At 41.1% G+C, this 21,840-nt stretch overlaps 2 protein-coding genes across 3 annotated transcripts in view; both read left to right on the top strand.

The window, feature by feature from the left end:
• Window positions 1-487: 487 nt before the first annotated feature.
• abhd17c (abhydrolase domain containing 17C, depalmitoylase) lies at window positions 488-9,196 on the top strand. 2 transcript variants are annotated; one of them, XR_013786364.1, is made up of 3 exons: window positions 488-757; window positions 7,242-8,042; window positions 8,250-9,184. XR_013786364.1 is itself a non-coding variant. In XM_079451807.1 (2 exons), the coding sequence occupies exons 1-2, from the start codon at window positions 693-695 to the stop codon at window positions 7,459-7,461; spliced, it is 285 nt and encodes a 94-aa protein (XP_079307933.1). In that variant the 5' UTR covers window positions 488-692; the 3' UTR covers window positions 7,462-9,196. The 2 variants fall into 2 exon arrangements, 1 of the variants encoding a protein (XP_079307933.1); XM_079451807.1 differs by having other exon boundaries at window positions 7,242-9,196.
• Window positions 9,197-13,489: 4,293 nt separating this feature from the next.
• The window catches only part of cemip (cell migration inducing hyaluronidase 1), an 88,117-nt gene continuing 79,766 nt past the window's right edge, over window positions 13,490-21,840 (top strand). Inside the window, exon 1 of the mRNA XM_079460602.1 lies at window positions 13,490-13,595. The gene's annotated coding sequence lies outside the window, so the exon portion shown is untranslated. The remainder of the gene's footprint in view (window positions 13,596-21,840) is intronic.

Below are 21,840 nucleotides of genomic sequence, written 5' to 3'. Positions count from 1 at the left end.
TCAAATGCGTTTCCTCTTTGTCTGTGACCCCGGTGCATACCTCAGAGCCGCTGCCTGGCTGATCAGGTGTCATGCCTTCCAGTTCGACTGCAAAGCCTGCCAAGAAAGTCGCAGAACAAAAGCCTTAAGAGCATACCAGGAGTTGTTTCTTCTTCTTAAGTCTCCATCGAAGCCTCAACTTCTTCGCCCCTCCAGCGTTTCCCTTGAGCGCATCTTAGTGTCAAATAAAACTCGCCAGCTCTGGGACGCTCTTGGCAGTTCTTCATGGAGTCGGAAAGTTTATATTCACGCTGTCAGTTTATTTCGTGACTGTGTTTATTGGTTGATCTTCTGTTCGTGACCCGGCATGTCATTTTTTCAATCGGATTTATGCGTTGTGTAATATATCTTGATGAAAATGTGTTTTGCCACGTTGTAATGTTGCTATAGACACCAGTGCACCAAAAGTGAATGTAATTTGCTTTAGCCAAGTTCACCCACATGGCCCGGGGGATGCCAGATTTGCACCACGCTTGGGTTTGACGTTTCGATAAACAATGAGGTCATAACATGTCGTTTTACTCTTTTCTTTCCGAAGGTATGGAGTGACTCCAGAGAACATCATTCTGTACGGTCAGAGTATAGGGACTGTGCCCACGGTGGACCTGGCCTCTCGGTACGAGTGCGCCGCGGTTATCCTGCATTCCCCCCTCATGTCGGGCTTGCGCGTTGCTTTCCCGGACACCCGCAAAACCTACTGCTTTGATGCTTTTCCAAGGTAAGATCGAACGAAACATCTGTAATCTCTAAATAATTAGAAATCTTACCATTTCAATGCAATCACAAGTTTGTAAGGAGAATGACTGTACAGGGGTCCTTCTGACGAATCCACTGAAACATCATGGCCGTCATTCATTTTAATTGGAAAACATATAATTCTATAACCCTAAAAAATGATCATGGTAAACATAATTGTGTTCTCAGTCTTGTTAAAAGCATAATTTCAACAAGGGGATGCTGCGCAATGGTCTATATTAAATATGATTGACCTTTGATGACCTCCCCTGCAAAGTGAGTGAACATCATTTTCAATTGGCTGCAAAAGTCGACTCTGTTGATTTTTATCTGCGTCCGCTGGGTGTTCATTTCAATCCCTGAATGCAAGATAATAACTCAAACTATTATGAAGGGTTCTACGGACCCCCTGCAATTACTCCACGGACAGAAACATTAAAAGATTTTGGAAAACATCTAATAGAAGTTCTTCTAGATGTTCTTGAATGACAAAGGTACTTTTACAGAATATATCCATGTATGATAAAAATACTGGAAAAAAGAAGAGTCCGTGACTACTGGACCATATCATCCACACTTTCATATTTACATTTAGTTTGAGTTGATGTGAAGAAACACATCTTCCAGTACCTTTCAAATGGTTAATGTATAATTTTCTAGTTAAAATATTCTTTATATTCTCGTGTCACGCTGTGTACACAACGTTTTATATTCTCATTACCGATGTAGTTTCCCACATTTCAAAAAATGTACTGCTAAAATATTCTTCATTAATGTCTTATGTATGATTAACTTATCCCATAATGCTATGGGATTGGCAGTTTTAAATGGTTACTGTAATGACAAGGTCTTTTCTTCTTCAAAATTGTCAGTTCCACATTTGAAATGAATGCTTTTAAAACCTTTTTTTACCATGAATACAAAGGAAATTTGTGGATGCGAGTGTTCTTAAGGATATCATCTTTGACATCTTGTATAATCCAATTATATTTTCTGCTTGACTGACGTGAAACCTGACAATCCATCTGAAGATGACAAAAGGAATTCCAATTACCAACTTGCAACTTTACCCAATACGCAGTGGAGATGGAGGGATGCTCAGAATAACCCCATCACTCATAAAACAGGATTAGTTTGACCAGGACACAGTTGCTTTTTTTTATTATTGCAAATGTTCAAAGAGGCAGAGTGGCATACATCCACCAAACCTCATTCTGCGTCCATCTCCCGAACTTTACATCCCATCTGTCCTGTTCTACACTCTTTCCATTTGTAAAGAATTGCACTGCTGCTGCACGCTTTTGGAACTCTTGGAAGTAAATTTAATAACACAGAAAATGGCTTTCGCTTCAGCGCACTAGGAAGTGCTAAAAACGAAGCCCGTTGGTTTTCTCGCCGATGCTTTTATGGTTTGATGCAACCATTTCAACACAAGTGTATTTCAGCTGTAGTCAATCGCTTTAGGAGCTGAAAGAGAAAATAACTGTAGTTGCCGCTAAGAAACGTAATGAAAATAGAGGGGGGAATTTACACAGCAAATGATTTGCAGTTATGTAAGCGTGTGCGTTTTCTAAATTTGTATTTATGCAAATACGTTGTTTTTTATATACAAAATATTGAGAGGGAAAATACGGATCTGCTAAAAAATGTAACGCTTCGAAATCTTACATCATGCCACAAGTTTTTTTGGTCACGCCATCCACCCTTGTTAGATACTGATTCTAGAGATTAGTTAAGTAATGTTACAGCGAGAGAAATACAAATCCCCACCTTCAAATATAAGAAAATAGAGCACGTTTGACAGCAACCGTGTTTTGCTTGTACGTGTTGCCATGAACATGAATATATGCGTAACTGCTCATAAAAGCCACTCCTCAAAATGTTTAAGAAACTCTCCGGATCGTCTTGTTCTGTTATACTACACCGCTTAAACCGTCAGATTGCATAGATTATGTTGAAGTATTCCTGGTAAAATCCAAGTAGTTCCTTTCAACACCTGTCAAGATAATTGACACCCTCGACTGTTTTTTTGAACGTGCACCGTTTTTCCCCGAAAGGCCTTCTCCGGCTCTTTCACCTCATCTCTGTCTGTCACTACAGCGTCTGGCTGCAGAGATAAACCTCGTAACAATCATCTGCAGTGTTTACGTGTGCATCGGAGGAGATCTATCTTAATTCCACACACTCTTTAAATCGGTCATGATACGGTTACCCGCGTTGTGACCGGCTGTTGAGCTTGGAACGTAAGCGCTTTTGCTTCGGCCTTCGATTTTGGAACTCAGATTCTCATGATGTATTGTTTGTAGGCAGCTTCACGTCTCGAGCTGTCAAAACCTTCACACCCACACACAGTCATGAGAAGATGCTATTGCGGAACATTCTCGCCATCAGCAATCATCACGGAAAGTGGTCACGTGCGGTCTGGAAGAGTCGAAAATTGAAAGCCAAAACTTGTTTCTTCATAGAAGGTTACCAAGGTTTTTTTTTCCAAACTGGCCGCTGAGTTGATTTACCAATCCTTAAAAGACTTGGGGTTTGCTTTGTTTAGTCAATAGTTTGTCATAAATTCTTCTTTTTGGTTGTGATCAGGTTTCGCCTTTAAGAAACGCCTCACAAAAGGTCTACGGTGACACTTAAGGAGCTCACATTACCATTCATGTCAGATGGTGATTCCGTTTTCTTTGAGATGGTGGAGGTCAAAGAACTTCAATCCAAATGTTTAAACTCAGCAGGTGACAATTCATGAAAGGTTTTTGTTCTCTGTGGCACTCGAGTCATTTCAAAGTGCCTTCAAGGCAAGTACGTTCATATGGTGCCCAACGTGGTTTCTATCTATTGTACATGTCAACACAGGCATTTCAACAACTCCTACAGTATTTAGAGAGACAGTTATATCTCAGTCAGGTACAAAATATGAAAACCATGGTATTTTGAATTGTGATTTTAGATTAAACTATTGGGCAAGTGATTTTTATGAACCAATAAAGTTTTCCAAATATCATCAGCAGAAGTTATAGTTTAGTAATTATAGTTCTTTTTTGGTGTTACGTCTACCAAAAACTGCCTGCTTAAACTCAATGTATGGGATATTTATTCATGATGCGACATAAAGGACCTCTTAGTCATACATTTTGTTCACTCTTGACGTCATTTACAGTGTCTAGCGACTGCGTAGTTTCATTAATATCGAAGTGATTCTCCACGGCAGATGGTCTTTCAGCGTTCTTTTGTTGTTTGAATTAAAGGTGGGCAGTGTCTCGTGCAGGGCCGGGTTGTGGGGGGTCCTAGGCAAGACCATGAAAATGGACCCCACTGGTATTAAGTCTTATTCATTCTTTATCTCTAATGACAGGCTGCTCTTGGTGTAACGTGAACATTACATTGTTATACTTCATTACCCATAATCCTGAAAATTTCAAGCATGCGCAATGAGAAGTATTTGATATCACCTAACACACTTCCGTAATCGCGTCAAAGACATTATGCAGATTCGCACACTTTGCTCCTGTTTTTTATGTTTTCTGTCTTTATTTATTAAGATTTTGTATTTATTCGTTCTTTTTGCTCTCGATTGTCATGTGGAGAGTTTATCCTCTTAATCATTGAAGATTTTTAAATTTAACGTTTCTGTGATTCCTATATTAATCAATTATGTCCCTTTGCATGTAGGGCTCACTCGTGCCCGATCACGCCTGCGCGGTTGGGGAAATAGCAAAATCATTTTGAGTTTAGGCCCTGTGTTTCTCACTGTATTCCCTCTTGGACGGGCCGGCCTCTGTCCATCAGCTCTGTTAGTGTTTCATAATGAGAGGCCACAGTTGAGAGATTGAAACGTCTGCATGTGCTAACAGCTCGCCAGCCGGCCCGTCAAACGGCCCGTAATGAACATGACGCCGGCTGATGGGAGGTGTTAATGAGCTGCCTTTACACCAACTTGCAATTTGTCAAAAGCATTATGGGTTAACACGTCCTTCATTTCACTTAATCAAATCTGAAGTCTTGTAGTGGGAGGATTTGAGATTGCACATCAGTGTTAGAAAGAGTTGAATAATTTTTTACTTTATATTTTTATATACATTACATTTTTATTTTTAATATTTTAAAATATTTGGTTGCATTCTTGAACGCAAGTTTTTAATTTAATTGTCATTCGTAGCAGGGGAACAATGCATGGTCTTATTGTAGCATTTCCCTATTGTTAGCGACAACTTTTAGAAAAAAATTGTAACGCGTTGAAAAATGCTAGAATTCTGAAAATTGCAAGAGTAACACAGGTTGTCTATGAAAGAAGAGCATTTTGTGTCGGCAAGTTATTTTTCCCCATCTTTCTTGCACACATTTGTTATTGGGTCAACGGAATGGACCACACCACATACTCCTCAACCTTTTTGGAGAAACGACAGCTGTTTTTTCCCTTTCACAGCCCCTTGTGGCAGCTCGGGCAGGGATAAGAGATTATTCCGTTCCACCAAGTACCTGGCTGATGTAAACAACACTCAAATTCCAAGATTACGAGACGGGAAGCAATGGCAGTGGACTCTGGACATCACCGCTGGCAGTCCAGGACTTTATTTCTGTTGATTATTCCAGATTCGCTGCTGTGAGTGGACAGTCAGGCCTAGTTAAAGTTGAATGTTTTGCCCGTCTCTGTAGATTTGCTGGCTGCAGCGTGGCATGGTTTGAATATTTAAATGCAGCGAGAGAGTCCAGGAGGGTTGGCTCTTCCCGTCAGGGTCTCTCAGAAACAGATGAGGGCTAAAGAGAGACAGAGAAGACTCTGTGCGAGACGCCGTCTCGACTCTTATTGACAAATGCATTATTGCTTCCTGTCCTCGCTCAGCGGGTCAGGTTAGTTTACAGTTTTCGAATGAACCTTCGAACTACAATTAAATGGGTTTGTCTCAAGTCTGTAGTTTTCCAGTCAGTGTAGAATCTGAGTCTCGAGGGGTCAAGTCCTGGAGGACTGACAGCTAGGCAAGACTGAGTCATTCAGACTGGAGAAATAAAACAAACACATTTGTTTTAAAGTGCCATGTTTCTACCATTAAAAATTACCATCATTCACGACAATGAGAAAATTCTTCTATCGGCCGATTTGTTTTGTCTCTTGTTTTTGGTCAGGTACTCTGTTATTATGACATACGTGTCGTAAAAAATAATTGCGGTTGTTAATATTACGGTTACTGACAATACTGATATATTGCAGCACTTATAAAATACCGTAATTAAAAAAAAATGTATTTAGTTGCTGTTAGAGTATGTCTGTTAACTTTGTCGCATTCAACTTTTAGTAGATATCATTTTCTTTTTGTGGAAAAATAACCAGAGGCAACGATGACTCTTTCGAAAATACTGCTTTTAACTAAGAAACCGTAAGCAACCAGGTTGTAATGGAACTTTTAAATGGTTTTCCAGTTTCTTTCAATGCGTCAACACGGGGGAAAAAAAGCAATGTGCATTAAATACATAATTTGTCCATGCATGTACGTTTAAGGGCATAAAACTACTAGCTTCATAACAGTCTTTAAATAAGTGTTTTTCAATCCGTATTCTACCGGTTGCGTGCTCAAAATAAAGCATTAACAGTTTGTCAAGCATCCATTAGAAATCCATGCTCTGTTTATTCTGTTCTTCATTGAAGGTAATTATTCCATCAGCACGCATCACACATTAACCTCCTCACTTACTCCGATTTAATTGCCTGTGCGCCAACGAGGAAAATAAGCAACAATTAGGCGTTTTAAATGCTAAATTAATCACCGCATCTGTTTGACATGTAAACGGGTATAGATTCAGGCTAGGAAGTTACAAGATCTGCCCAAGTCCATTGTTGAGAGTTTTGTGGATATCTTTGTGTAATCTTGGGTTTCCTATATAATGTAGAATATAAACACGCGGACAGTGTTGTCTAAGCAGACTGAACTGTTTTGGTCTGTACAGCTTATTCTAGCTGAAAGCGCGAACTTGGATGAGAAGAGCCTGACCATCATGTAAAAACAAAGGCTGTTTTATGTACTTGTTCAGCAGAAGCATTTGTCAACTTTATGATCAGAATTACATCCAAAAACAATATAAACCTAGACAGAGTGCATAAAATCAAATTAATCAGAAATGAGAACTTTTTTTCATATGAATCCACAAACATTAAATGTATCAAAATAAAGAAAACATTTACATTGTCTAGATTTGACCTCTGTAATATTCTTGTTTCTTGCTTGTTTTTGTTGAGGCAACTTCTCTTAACAAAACTGTCGATTTCGTCATTGTCTCGGTCTAACGTGAACATTTGTGTTATCTCATTATTTTAACATAACCGAGAACAATACCACAATAAACAACAGGCTGAAAATGTAGTTGGCTGCGTGTTGGCACTTGAGACTTATTCTTTGTTCTATCAGTTTGTATTGATTAAGCATGTCAACGTTTGACTCATGTGTCTAACACATCCCTGTATCTTTGTGTTCCAGCATCGACAAGGTCTCAAAGGTGGCTTCACCGGTGCTGGTCATCCACGGCACAGAAGACGAGGTGATCGATTTCTCCCATGGCCTGGCCATCTACGAGCGATGTCCACGTGCCGTCGAGCCTCTGTGGGTGGAGGGCGCCGGGCACAACGACATCGAGCTTTACGCCCAATACCTCGAGAGACTGAAGCAGTTCATCACCTTCGAGCTGGCTACCTCCTGAAGCCGCGGCGCGGACGACGCGTAGGGTTCACCGTCACCCAGGGCTGAGGACGGCATCAGTACTTGCACTTGCTGAAGAAAAACTCCTCCGTCTCGATATTCAGGAGCGAGGCCTTTTGATCCCTAAAGGGAAATGCATTTTAATGATTTCAAACCACTTTCTATTCTTTTATACTTGATCAGACGTTTTGCACCTCGTTCAGTACATGTAAAATATTTCGATGATTTTTGGTTGGTTGTTTTTGTCGACGCATTTCATTTTTAAAAACTACTCAAGGGTCGATTAAATGCACTTTTATCGTGCAGATTCTTTCAGGTCGTTATATCTTTTGTTTTTTTTTGTTTTTTCGCAGCATTCCGTTTAAATATGTTGAATGTAGATTTAGTACGACGATTCAGTGACTGAATTTTGACATGGCCAGTTTTTGTGTGTGTGTTTGTCTCTGCCCAGGGTGGGCGCTGTTTGGTGAAAATAACTGGAGCTCGGTCTAATTAAAACTGGAAGACCTGTGGGAGTGACCCATGAATAATGAAGTTGATCCGCTATGTACTGTCCATGATACAACGACTTGGGGGGGCTGGGTGGGTCTTTTTTATTCGTTTGAGCGCTGAGACATGGTGCTTTGTGGTAAAACAGCAATCAGGGCATTGTTTCAGCATAAACACTACATTATACATGTTCAGTTGAATAGTGGGCTGTAAAAAATGTGAAGTCTCAAGCTTTCTCTGTTGCTTTTAGCGTTGCCGTTACAATAAGCCTTATGTTCTCGTTTCGCTCCGACATTCCAGACAATGATTTCTTGGAAATGGGGTTTTGAAGATTTTCTCTGGGCTCCTGCTCGCTGCTACTCCTGAAGGGAAAATCACTGTGAAAAACTGAACCTTCGCTACGTATAAATAAGACCACACCTCACAATGTTGAAGTTGATCCCCGATTCCAGGCATCGGACGCTGAGACCCAGGAAAACAAATAATTGTGTTATGTACTCTTATGTTTTTTCGAAGGATTGTGCGTGTCTTTGTGTAGACATGGCACCACAGCACTACACAACGTTTCCCACATCTGACGAAGGAAAACGATTGCTACCGAAACCAATGAAGTCATCCGATTGAATGTTTTTGATGCGTGGCAAATTCTGTCGCTTTGCTGTAAGGTTATGCAATGGCGGTTCATGTGCTTCGTAGCAGAACGCCGTTCGTTCTTATCCAGAGATCCTTCGTTCTCGACCTCACCGGACTTTGAGACACTTTGTAAGGAATGGCATAACCTGACCCCTGAGCCTGTCGTTGCTTTTGATACTGATGTTTTTACAATGTTTTTCAGTAACGATTACTGTTATCTTTACACCTTTTAATGCTGGTTTGTAAGACAACCCTACTGTACACCCTATCTCTCTCTCTCTCTTGCTCTCTCTATATATATATAGGTATGTAAAACATGAAGTAAATGGTATTTAGCTTTGATCGTTTTGTTTTTTGACACTGGAATCACAGTATGCAAGTATAATGCAGAGGAACAACAGAAAATTAGTTGGTACAGACACTTTGCGTGTAGTTCTTTTATTCGACTGTTTTTTCTTGAAGCCTTAAATGTGCCGCGAGACAGATTATTGTTCTTTCTGTTGGTCGTTGCTTCGACGCAACGCAGTAAATATTGTACTCTTATAAAGGAATAAAGGATGCATGGAAACTCAAAACAAGACTTCCTTTTATTGTTTGATCCACGGAAAATCTTTTCACGTGTACAGTTCTGCAAATCCTGTTAAATTCTCACTACTTAAAGAAGGCTTTTGCTTTTTTAAGATTAAAGTTTTGCACACCCCGGATAAATTGCATGCATTTGGGTTTTACCTTATTTACACTTCTGTGAAATAATGAACGCTACGTGAGACTCGCCTGTCTGAACTTGTCCTCAATGCATTTATAATAAGAGTAATGCAAAACATTTTGATTCTGTGAAACATGAAAATCATTAATTTTGTCAAAAAAGAGACTGTACTTTCATAAGCACATGATGTTGTTTTTATAACTCTTATCCACTAGCGATGGAGTCTCTCTGCTTGCTGTCTTGCTCTAATCTGTCTCCCTCACCCTGAGAGGATGGTGTCTGAGGAACGCGTGCACTCGCTGAAACTCTTCAGAGCGCTCGGGCTCTTCTGTCAAAGCCGCTAACAGTTAACATTGGCCAGAGACCAGAAATCCGGCGAGGACTTGGCAGAGATCCTGTTTTACGTGGGTGCAGATCTTAACGTTTGGGAATGAGGAATATGTTAAAGAAGTCACTGGGTCAGTGCTGTTTACTTAGAGAAGTTTGTTGTTTCCGAACTCTACAATGTAGGGTGTAAAAAGTCTGAATTTCAATTCTTGCTGAATTAGCTTTTTTTAATGATAGTTTCTGAAATGGGGTATAAGGGCTTTTTTGGTGCTTCTACAAGGCCTGTAATGAAGCAGTCAATTTATATCATGTATTTTTATGTGGAAAGTTCCTACTAGAATCTTATTAACTCTTACATGTAGGTCAAATTAGTAAATGAATCTGCAAACATTGAAGCAAATAAATGTTGCTTTCTTTTTCAGGCTGTACCAGTGGAACCAGTGCTATCTCTCCATCTCAATCTCATTTATTCATTCGATTTTCCCATTTAATGGAAGACTTGAGTTCGCTCAGCACGATCTCACAGCAGTTCGAACTGTTTTACGACGTGAATAATTTATTCGAATTTGCACATTTGTGTGTTTGTTTCAGGATGTTTTTACGCCAGTAAAGGTTAGGGTTACGGGTGGGGTTAGGGGAGGGTCTTCAAATTGGCTTTTTTCTAATAATCGTAAATGTTTGTGTGTATTAGTTCATACTAGCCACATTGTAAAATGTGGGGGGTCTCAGACATTTTTGTCTTAAACGTTCCTTGTACCCTGAAGTACACTTATGACTTTGGATCATATACCGTAGTACAGTAAAATGTTTAAACGGTACATATTTCAACTTTAGAAATCTCACCCCAAAGTTGTTTTATTGGAAACACATCAAGGTACCAAACAAAGATGCTGATTGCAAGGCATTTAGTGAGTCTTTAAACTGTCCATATGGTATATCATCTGAAATGATATATGGTGAGTATTGACATGTCATTTTAAGTTATGAAACTTCACATGATTTTTGAAATAGATTTGTATACTCTGTCGTACAGTATAGAAGATTTTGTCAGGTATTTTTCTTTGTAAAACTTCTTCAACGCGTTTAAAGAAAAGAAAAAACCAGGTAAACTTGGAACTCACCGAAGCGGCTCCAACTAAAACTGCATAGACGGGTTCAAAAGAAGTCCCCCGTAAAGTTAATAAATGTCCTCTATGGGAGGCAACTTCCCCGTCATTTCAAAAACTATTTCAGACGTGTTCTAGTAGATGTTGGATTCTTTTCTCACTAAAGGGAGTGCTAGGGGGTCAGGATGGGGAATGTCAAAAGTCAGGTCCTTCCCTTACACAAATGTCTTAATAGATACTATTATAGTGTGTGCCAAAACCATGGTTTTACTATTGTTTTATAGAATACTTTCACAGATATTGTGAGGTTTTTGTCGAGCACCTCCTGGGGACTGTTGGCTTGAACAGCGTTCTCTGTAAACACAAAGCAGACCATCTGAAGATTAACACTGGGTGGTGTAGACCCATGTCTAATCCTTTGTTATCTGCCGAAGCAGATTCTCAGGAGAACTGCAGAAGTTCCCACACTGCCGTGCAGAATTCCACCCAAAACAGAGGCATCTCAGTCCGCCCTTGGATAATCCGAGCAGGAAGTTTACCTTTCCTGCGGACATACACTGCGAGTTTCATCTTGGAGAACTAACATTGATGGTTGTCTGCTCTGCTTCACCAAACTTTTGTTAGGAACGTAAAGCGTATTTAATGATAGACATGTTCCAGTACCTCGACCGGGACTTGTTTCTTTTACCATTGAGGAATTGATGGCCATTTTTGTCACTGAGTTTCCTTTCCAATGTTAGTTTTTCAGCAAAAGCAACCAGAGCACCTGAGATTGTGTGCGTGTAGCTCAAACTGAGCCATTAAACTTCACCTTTTCAGTAGCTGAAGTGAACTCCAATGTCCTCACGCTCCACTGCAAAGACAGCGAGGTATTTACCCATCTCAGCAAGCTCACGCACCACAGCGTCAGCATCTCTGCTGGGATAATCTCCTCTCAGGACAAACAATGTGCATTCCAATTTTCATCACATGCATAATGATCCCCGGGTCGCACTTTTCGGGACGGCGGTGAGAAATTGCTAATTCAAAGAGGAACACTAAGTCGTCTCAAATTGTTAGCAGAATACTAAATAACTTTTCACCCCACGTGCATGCATGCATATGCAGAGTAGCATCCTACAAGAAATGACACTAGAATTCCAAAGCATTTGATATACGGGCGCAATTTTAAGCGGAGAGATTTGTTTGAGATGTCTGGAAATCTGAATGCATTATTCATGGAGGTGATATCGAGACCCTGTGAAATTACATGTGGCCACATCACAGCACTCCTGATTTTACATTTCTTGAAAAGCAACAGAATGGAACGTTTTGGTTTGAAAAATGTTCATCGTGTATTTTACCATATACGTTTTATAATGCAATTTTGACATTTTAACGTAAAAAGCCACCCTTAAAAAAGTTTATTCAAGTGTGCTGTGTATACATGTTTTCATTTTTTATGTACTACTTAAAATTACTTGAATACTTCCTAAGATAAAAGCCAAGAGGATAGATTAACATTGTCTTATAAACATTTATGTAACAGCAAGTATTATTGTACAGTAAAAAACTACTAAACGAGTAGTTTACTGGGAGTATACTTCAAAGTGTACTTTAATCTATGTGCTACAAGTATTGAACTTGTAAACTTTAAGTATATGTTATTTCACTTATAATAATGTACAACAAAAAACTTCAAAGCGTCTCAGTTTAGTGCAAAGTAGAACTGGAATAGTAGTTAAATGCACATTAACTTCATTTATGAAGAATGTCTAATATGTACCCAAAGGATCCATAATAAAATGATCTTGAAGTATGTCCTGCTTATTTTTTTAAGCGCAGTTCTTTCCCGTGACTCATTCACTGAGCAAACAGTGACTTTCTCAGAATATGTAAAACACAGCCAAAAGAACAACACTTGTATATCTCGTTGCGTTGTTTTTATGACGTTTGCGCTTGGCGTGCCGCTCGATGTGAGATAATCAAAATGCCGGTCTTGAAGTGTCAGATTGAATTTTCATCTCAAATGAGACATAATACGAGGATGTCACTTTACATTTTGAATTCATTGTTCGAGTTGCGCGGGGACGTCGGTGTGAATTGTGAATTTAAATGAGAATCGCAAAGGGATGTCACATTAATGAGCTTTAAACATGTTACTAGCGAGCTCTATGGATTAAAACTGATAAGTGTTATAGATAGCCGGCGTGTTCTCTGCCCCATATGACCCATTCCATTACTCCCGTGGAAATGAGATTCTTCATTATTAAATATAAACCTGTTATGTTCTTTATAGACCTCACATAGAGACCGCTGGTGTCTGTTACGCATCTGCAATATATTGAACCATTTTGACCGTCAAATAATGACCAAACAATCAAAGATATTTGCACAGTATCTTTCCGTTAATATGTAAGCCTTTATGTATAGAATAAGAATAAGGATAAGGATAAGAATAAGGATTCGAATAAGAATTAGAATAAGAATTAGAATTAGAATTAGAATCACTTCGTAATGAATCCTAAACTTTGAGTTCAGTATATTAATTCTGACTCATTCGTAATGATGTTCATTTAAGTGCATCGCATCTATTACACACATTAACTTGCTTAATGTGACGTGTTGACAGATGCTGTACATCGAGTTCTTCAACGCGCAGAAACCAAGTGACCAATCGTCGCTCGGCGGTCGTGTTATCAGAATTAGCTGGCCAATCACCCGACAGGAGGCGTGTCTTGGAGCCCCGTGTAAACAGTGGAACGCAGGAGACGCGCGATTTGTATAAATATCGGTGCGCCGCGCTGTCATCCGAACTCACGGTGTAGCGCACAGACTGCCGTCCGTCAGCAGCGCTTTTCCCGCGGAGGTGACAGCGCTCCGTTCACGCTACAGGTGGGTCTGCCCTCGTGGACCTTTATCTTTGTGGATTTCGAATTGTGTCACTGTTTGCTGTACTTTACACGCCACATATATCCGGAACCAGGTGCGTCGGGCGCGTCCCCCGTGACTCCATCTCATCCATCACACGCTCGCGTGTGCGCGATCTGGTCGCGTTGTTTTAATAACAGCGTCTGCCGGCGAGACGCGTCTGACATGCCCGAGCGCGCGTTGAATGCGTGGAGAAACGCGTTTCGAGGATCAAGCAGGTAGAGCGAGTTGTTGTTTGACAAGTGATTGTGGCGACATGTTTCACCTGTGCAAGTTCAGACATAAGGGGAGGCTAGAGTGCGCGTGGGTGAAAGGCGCGTCGCTTCATCCAAGAGCGCGCGTATTGCGCGCTGGTCCATATGGAGACGCAGAGCGCGAGCCGGTCTCGTCGGAGACTGTGGTCTCTCACTGATTGAAACTTAGGCTTTCGGTCATTTGGCATTTAACTCTGAAAATACAGTGTTTGCATAATAAAGTGTATAGTGTTCACATATTTTGTATATTATTTTCGTTGTGTGTACTATGGTAGTTAATGTTACATGCTCTTTCATTTGCATCGGAAAACTAAAAGAAAATATATATGTATAATAGGAAGTGCAGCGTGTTTAATACGGTATGCAGCATGTGCAAGAAGTACAGTGTGGTATTGTGCAATAATGTAGAACGGTGTAGTAATGTGAGAAATAGTTTATTGAGCTTAAATTCAGAGGTCATTTTTCCATGACACCTGGACCCTCAGAAGGACACGACACGTTTCATCATTATCATCTTCTGCACAATCAAGGTATGACGACATTTAATGCCTCTCTGCTGTGCATTCGAAAGATCCACAGATCCACTGAAGTATCGTCGGTCATTGGAATGAGATCAGCTTTGAAAGAAATGCACGGCGATGCTCAGTTTGTTCGTGGATCCACAAGCACGCTCGCTCTCGAAAGCCTATCGAGTTGTTTGCCATGAGATGATAAAACAAAGTATTGCCTGTGTGCTGCAAATTCTGTGGAAGGAGTAGCACTGTAGACGGCCCCACGGCGCTCGTCGGCATCTCTTTTTAGACAAAAAGGTGCCAAAGCCAAAAGTTCATGTGCTGGGGACCTCAGACGGTTTTGTCAAACAATGCCCGCTGGCAACAAGTTGTTATTGTGCCTTGTGAAATATGTGCTGCCCAGTTTTATTTTCGAGCCCCATTCATCAAGCACTAAACGGTGTGTGAAATGGTGAAAGGCAGAGATTTCTCTCTCGCCCTGCGCTGGCCGAGTGGGTGTTTATTTATTTGTTCTGAGTCCTCGTTTCATTCGACACTGTTTCTCGTGAACGCCGCTGAAACGGATATTTTAATTGCTCGTTGCATGCGAACGCACACTTGAACCGTCTTTCTTCCCGGCGTGCATTGTTGAACTCCATCCAGCATTGGAATTGCTCTTCAGATATTTTAGAAAGAGCTCTCGGCTAGTTGTAACTCGTGTATTGTGGCAGACGGTGATAACGGGCACGTTCTTGTGCAAATGTGTTGCTTATTTTTGGCCGTTCATGAAGCACCTGAGATGCATTGACTGGCTGGAGGCTGACCTAGTTGAGGACAGGTGGACAGATGTCCTGTTGCTGCGTGTGTGTTTCTATCTGTGCCCCAGTGCATGTTTCAGAAGCTCGACGGTATAATCAAGATGCCTAAGATACCTTCTTCTGGCATCAGAAAGCAATCCCAAAATGCATGGTTTTATGGTTATGAAAACAAATCTGAGGTGGAGCGAGAGAAATATAGCTGAAATTCATTCAAAACTGAAAAAGAGTTGCGTGCAACGCAATATCTGCTTATTAGAGTTCCCCTCCGAAAAATGAACTATGGGTTTATTATAGTAAAAGTGTAGGAACCCTATTTTTCAACCTGATTTTATGAGGTTGTTAATGTGTATGATGTGAATCGAGCAAAATGATTGAACAATCTTTTTACTCAAATGTGCGATTGAGACTGTACGAATTAATACAAATGAGAGCATTCCTAAAATGATCAAGAATGAATCATGAATGAGTTGCTACAGTATTTGTATCATGATTTTGATTTCATGGTTAAACTATGGTTATTGTGGTAAATTAACATTGTACATTTTATACAAATGAATCACCCTGTGAGTTCAAGGTTGCCAAGTCTCCAGGAAAATTAGTCTATTTTTACATTTTGGCTGTTTGGAGTTTTTTTATAATGTCGTGTCAAAGGTGGAGGGATTTCGTTCTAAGGTAAGATTAAGTTATTTATATAAATGAAAAAGTGTTCATGATCACTACCATATACTGATTTTCAATAAGGATTCCTAAACCGTGATTTTAAAATTTAAGGCATAGGATTGACTTTTGAGAGTTTTTGTATTTGGCCATTGGGCTGGTTTTGTTATGCAGACCTGGCAACCCTGCATGGCATCAGGCCTGTCTCTCACGTGTCACACATTTATCTTTCTCTTATCCTCTCTGTTTCCTCTGGTTTGTGGTATAAAGACCACAGGATGGGTGTAACCACACTCCACACCTGACCACACCAGATAAAACCCTTGAAGTATCTCTGGAAACCAATGTCAGAGTACGTGATATATCAACTTATCAACCGTGACTCAGGTGTCACATGCTCTAGTTGGTAAAATGTCATACACGGCATATTAAGGGTATCAGCGTGAACATTCACTTCATGACTAATGTATGAAATAGCATTTTTTTGCTCGGTCCCCTGAACATCAAACCCATCTTTTATCAAACGCAGTTATTCGACTTAAAAAATATTCCGTTATTATTTCCTCGTTCTGACGTCGTTCCGAAACGCCACGCTTTGTGTGAAAGACAAAAGATGTGTGTTGGATTCATCTTTTGCATAAAGTGAATGTTCATAGTGACTTTGCCAGTCAGTCAAGCACCATAAAGTACTTCAGATGACTTGTGTGACAGATTTAATGTCTCATGGAAATATTGCAAACGTGCATATGGTAATGGTTTGCGGAAACATTGTCAGATTACAATAGTAAAACTTTGCTGTTGAACTCCAGAAGAAGGAATGTGAGAAATGTATGTTGGTAATAATTCTTCGCGTTTTAATATAATTGTTTGGTGATTATCTTATTGTGTATCGCATATTTCATTTTGCTTCAATCTTGTTCAGCCCTACTAAAGCTTGTGTGAACAGATGAAAATTTGAGACGTTATCCGACAGTATTTTGATTCACGTCTGCTTGCAAATCTCATTCGAAATTGTGTTTGCTTACTACACACGAGATGAGACTCAAATGCTTTGGTATCAATGACCTCAGGGGCAGCGTTTTTGAACACGATCAAGACGGATTCAATCCATTTGTATGGAAAAGAGCTGCCTAAAAGTAAAATTAAAAGTAAGAGCGTACAGGTTTAGAACAACATGAGAGTGAGTAAATAATGGCATTTGTATGTCTTTGTCATCACCCGTCGTAGTTTTGTGCATTCACCTGGGTTGTGAATGTGTGTGAGGTATCGCTGCAGTGTGATAGCTGGTGGTTTTGGCCCGCCGCTGTCTGGGGAATCGCGGCGTTCATCCTCATAATGTCATGACACTTGCCTCAGCTCATTTCCATGTAAATGAATAACTATCCGGCTTCTGGAATATTGACATGAATATTGAAAACCGTGAGAAGACGGCAAGTGATTTATGTCTACAAGGAGCCCATCTCTATTTAATAAGGAGTTGGAGTCAATTGAAATTTGGACGAACATTCCATTTGCCTGAAATATGATTTATGATAGATGGCTTAATTTGTGTTTAGGGTGTTTGACGATTTTCTAATTTGGCTGATGCTAAGCTGTACGTGTGTGCTGTCAGTATGTTGTAGCGGTCAAACAAGTAGTTAACAAAACATGGATTTGAATGGAATAAACCTTAAACTGTCCGTTGTGGGATTTTTACCTCATGTGTGATGGTTCTTTGTTCCAGAGTTTGCGTAAAAGAAACTGGTGTATTGACTTGGACGGCTGAAATGTTCAACACAAAAGTAAGAATGTTCGCTTTCAAAGTAAATAAGATCAGTTTTAATTTCATGTGGATTTTTGGCCATTTGTGCCTTACAAAGCATGCTGGGACGTACACACAACAGCATGTTTAGAGGTAATGACTCATTGATTACAATCAAAGATGGCAGATTGAGGAATCAGCAGGTGAACGTACGATACTTGCGACCCACAGATTCATCCTTAAGATCCCAAGGTTATGTATTTGCAGGTGGATAATGACAGCGCCATATCTCTCGGCCTGGAAATAATCTCTGGAAATGAACAGCAGGTTTGTCAGGCCTGACACCCGTCAGCACCAGAGTAATTCATTGGCTGTTTGACAGCCCCCATTTGGACACTCGGATGTTGCCGATAAATTTGGTCAATTGAAGAGGCTTGCCAACTACCAAAAGTAGAAGAGTTCTGCGAGTCATTTTTGGCGGATTTGTGACGCCGTTTCGAAAGAGATAGTAAAACTAACCCCTAATTTGTAGTAAAGACCGTAAAACTTGGTGAAGAAGGTGATTGGTGACTAGTAATGAGTGCGACACCTGCTCTAGCCCCCTAATGTATGGTTTTTCAGGGAAAGACAGCGATATTGCTGCATGAACCTGTTATATTACAGACGGTAGTTTTCCCCCGGGACGTGTGTTGTTAGCTGAAGAATTGTGTTGCATGCTTGAGGGCCGCTCAGCTGCACTGCAAACTCTGTCGCATTGCTTTCCCTGTTTCTGCCAAACCGCTCCTTGAGGGATCTTTGTGCCCTGGGATGTGAAGTTTTTGAGAATCGTATCAGCCCTCTTATCACAACCTTCCTCTGCGGGATGAGGTTGGACCTCATCCATCTCCTGACAGGTTGAAATGAAGCCATATGTCTGAGGACACACTGACCCCGTGTCTTTCGTCACGGCACTTTTTCTTGCGATTTCAGGAGCCCCCCTGGCTGAATTTTAAATACAAATGGGGGAGAAAATTCAACAATAGATGATTTATGCAAGCTGAGATGTCTCAAGTGTTTTCTCATGTGAATTTGTTCCGGGTTTGGTATTCAGGGATGTTGATTATTGATTCTAACGGGGTTTATTTTGGTGGAAGCGTCTGATCTGTAATTCAGCTGTATCCTGATAAACAACAACAGCGGGGGGGTGGGGGGTTGTTGATCAGGAAACTGTATTGAGGCAGATCTGATCAAATGGGAATCGGATTGTTAAAAATTAATTGTTAAGTTTTAAATGCAACTGTTCAAATGTTGAATTTTAGAAAATGTAATGGCCACAAAGGCGTCTTGGGAATGTCTGTTTTGGATTAAATTGGTTTACTTTCAATTCATGTTTTTAAAGTGGGTCAAGGATTGGCTGGTTTGTGTAACTGCACCATTTTGGATCTCTGTCCATTAGTAACCATTTTCAACTAGTATTTTGCAAGCAACATACAAATTGCAGAAATGTTTTGTGTTTACAACCTATTAAGTATTTTATTGCTATTTTTTTAACTATTTTTATGAGGTTTTCCAATTTCTAGCCATGTTCATGAATTTCACAAAATATATATGATTATGTCATGATTCTCGAGTGGTGAGACACAGAGAGAGGACCCAGGTGCAGACAGCGGGTAAGGGGTTAACATATATTTAATAAATAATAAAACAAAGACCCACGTGGAGGTAAAAGAACAGAACATGACATGGGTACAATAACAAAACAAGACTAAAATAAACTATGAACATGAACATCAAAACTACACTAGACTAAACTAACAAGACACGTGACTCACCACACAAACCACAATGAACCAGCACAAGACAGAAGACACAAGGGCATTAAATAAGGGAGCAAATCAAGAGGGAAACAGGTGTAGGCATTAATCAATAACGAGGTAACAAGAGGATGGGAACAATGACGAGACCGGAGAGAGTATGGAAGGCCATAAGAACAATAATTGTCTCTCTCCACATTTAACATGAGGTTATGTCATGATCCTGCTACTAAACCAAGAGAAACATGACATGATGCAGCAGAATCATGACATAAGCCTCTCCTAAAGGAGCAGCAACCTGATGCTCCTCAAGGCACAAACAAGACAAGACAGACTGTGACAATGGCAACAATACAACATGACAATACAATAAATCAAAACGGGCAAGCACAAGAGTCCAAGGGAAGGGGCACACAAGAGTCCAAAGGGAAGTCCAAACAAGGGCTGACACGGACACGATAGCCGGCATGACAGGTACCAGACACAAACAGGATAGCCGGCAAACACGAACAGGACAGCAGGCAGACACGGAACAGGCATGCACCGGGCTGGAATGGCCGCATGCACCGGGCTGGAATGGCCGCATGCACCGGGCTGGAATGGCCGCATGCACCGGGCTGGAATGGCCGCATGCACCGGGCTGGAATGGCCGCATGCACCGGGCTGGAATGCCTGGCTCCGCCGGGCGGGAATGCCCGGCTCCACCAGACGGGAATGCCCGGCTGCACCGACCTGGAATGCCCGGCTGCACCGACCTGGAATGCCCGGCTGCACCGACCTGGAATGCCCGGCTGCACCGACCTGGAATGCCTGGCTGGGGATCGGTTGCAGGCAACAGGATTCCAGCAGCTTCGACCCTGGAGGGAAGACCGGCGGTCTCAACCCTGGAAGGCAGTCCGGCGGTCTCGGCCCCGAGCGGAAATCCGGCAGTCTCAACCCTGGTAGGGAGTCCGGCGGCCCCGACTCAGGAGGGAGTCCGGCGTTCTCGACCCTGGAAGGGAGTCCGGCAACCTCTAACCCTGGAGGGGAATCCGGTAGCCTCAACTGCTGCCACAACGATCCCTCTGTCTGCTGGGTCCGATTATGGCTGGTTCATTCTGTCATGATTCTCGAGTGGTGAGACACAGAGAGAGGACCCAGGTGCAGACAGCGGGTAAGGGGTTAACATATATTTAATAAATAATAAAACAAAGACCCACGTGGAGGTAAAAGAACAGAACATGACATGGGTACAATAACAAAACAAGACTAAAATAAACTATGAACATGAACATCAAAACTACACTAGACTAAACTAACAAGACACGTGACTCACCACACAAACCACAATGAACCAGCACAAGACAGAAGACACAAGGGCATTAAATAAGGGAGCAAATCAAGAGGGAAACAGGTGTAGGCATTAATCAATAACGAGGTAACAAGAGGATGGGAACAATGACGAGACCGGAGAGAGTATGGAAGGCCATAAGAACAATAATTGTCTCTCTCCACATTTAACATGAGGTTATGTCATGATCCTGCTACTAAACCAAGAGAAACATGACATGATGCAGCAGAATCATGACAGATTACTAGAAACAATCACCAATGGAGGACCACCTCTAAACCAAATCTTCAAACGGATCTAAACTGTACGATTGACATGATACAGACGAATTAGCAACTTCGTAAGATAGTTCCGAATTGCCCTTTGCAGTTGGTCTGCGAGCAGTTCTTGCTGACTTGTAGAAATTGCATATTTGAAGTTATTTTAGTGTGTTTCTCATGGCTGTTCGCTTCCAAACAAATTGCCATCGGAGAGCAGCCGTCATTCTGAACAATACATCCACATCAGGCAAATGCAAATGCTGTTTCATGCGTCTAACATCCTGATGCAAAATCCAAAGGGACAACTTTTCCTCCAGAGATGTCACCTGGCAACGGTGGTAAACAGCTGCTGCTAGTATCCACAGTGCCATTTGCACTAATGACGCAACTGTACAGTAATTTTGACCCAATGTGAAAAGTGACCCATGAAGATATTAGAATCAAATTCTGGTTTGCATCGAACCAAGGCCAAATTGAAACCATCCCAGGTTGACCCCACAAAGTGTAACCATCTTGCCTGCTTCCTGTTTTACTGCATTTCCAAAAATGCACCTGCTGTTGAAGACACATGACTTACATAAGCACTCACTAAAACTTCAAACCGTAGTCGTGCTCCCCAGAGTGAATCCAGCATCTGCTTGTTCCACTTAGCTGGATAGTAAAATGTGCTTCATATTGTAGTTTGCGACCCCTGGCCCTTTAGGGCACGTTTGAGTTCTCATAATATATTGCAGCTTGCAGAAGACAAAGAGCTAAATATAGCCGTCGTGCTGCATGTTGTTGTGTTAGCTGGCTGCGTAACACATGGCTAATGACTAACTGTTCTTAGACAAAAGAGGTCGGTTTGTTGCCGATACAGATGTCG

Source organism: Barbatula barbatula (genome assembly GCF_947034865.1).
Source record: "Barbatula barbatula genome assembly, chromosome: 1".
In the NCBI taxonomy this organism is placed as follows: Eukaryota; Metazoa; Chordata; class Actinopteri; order Cypriniformes; family Nemacheilidae; genus Barbatula; species Barbatula barbatula.
Note: the sequence above shows the minus strand (reverse complement) of the source record. Positions and strands in the feature narration are given on the sequence as shown.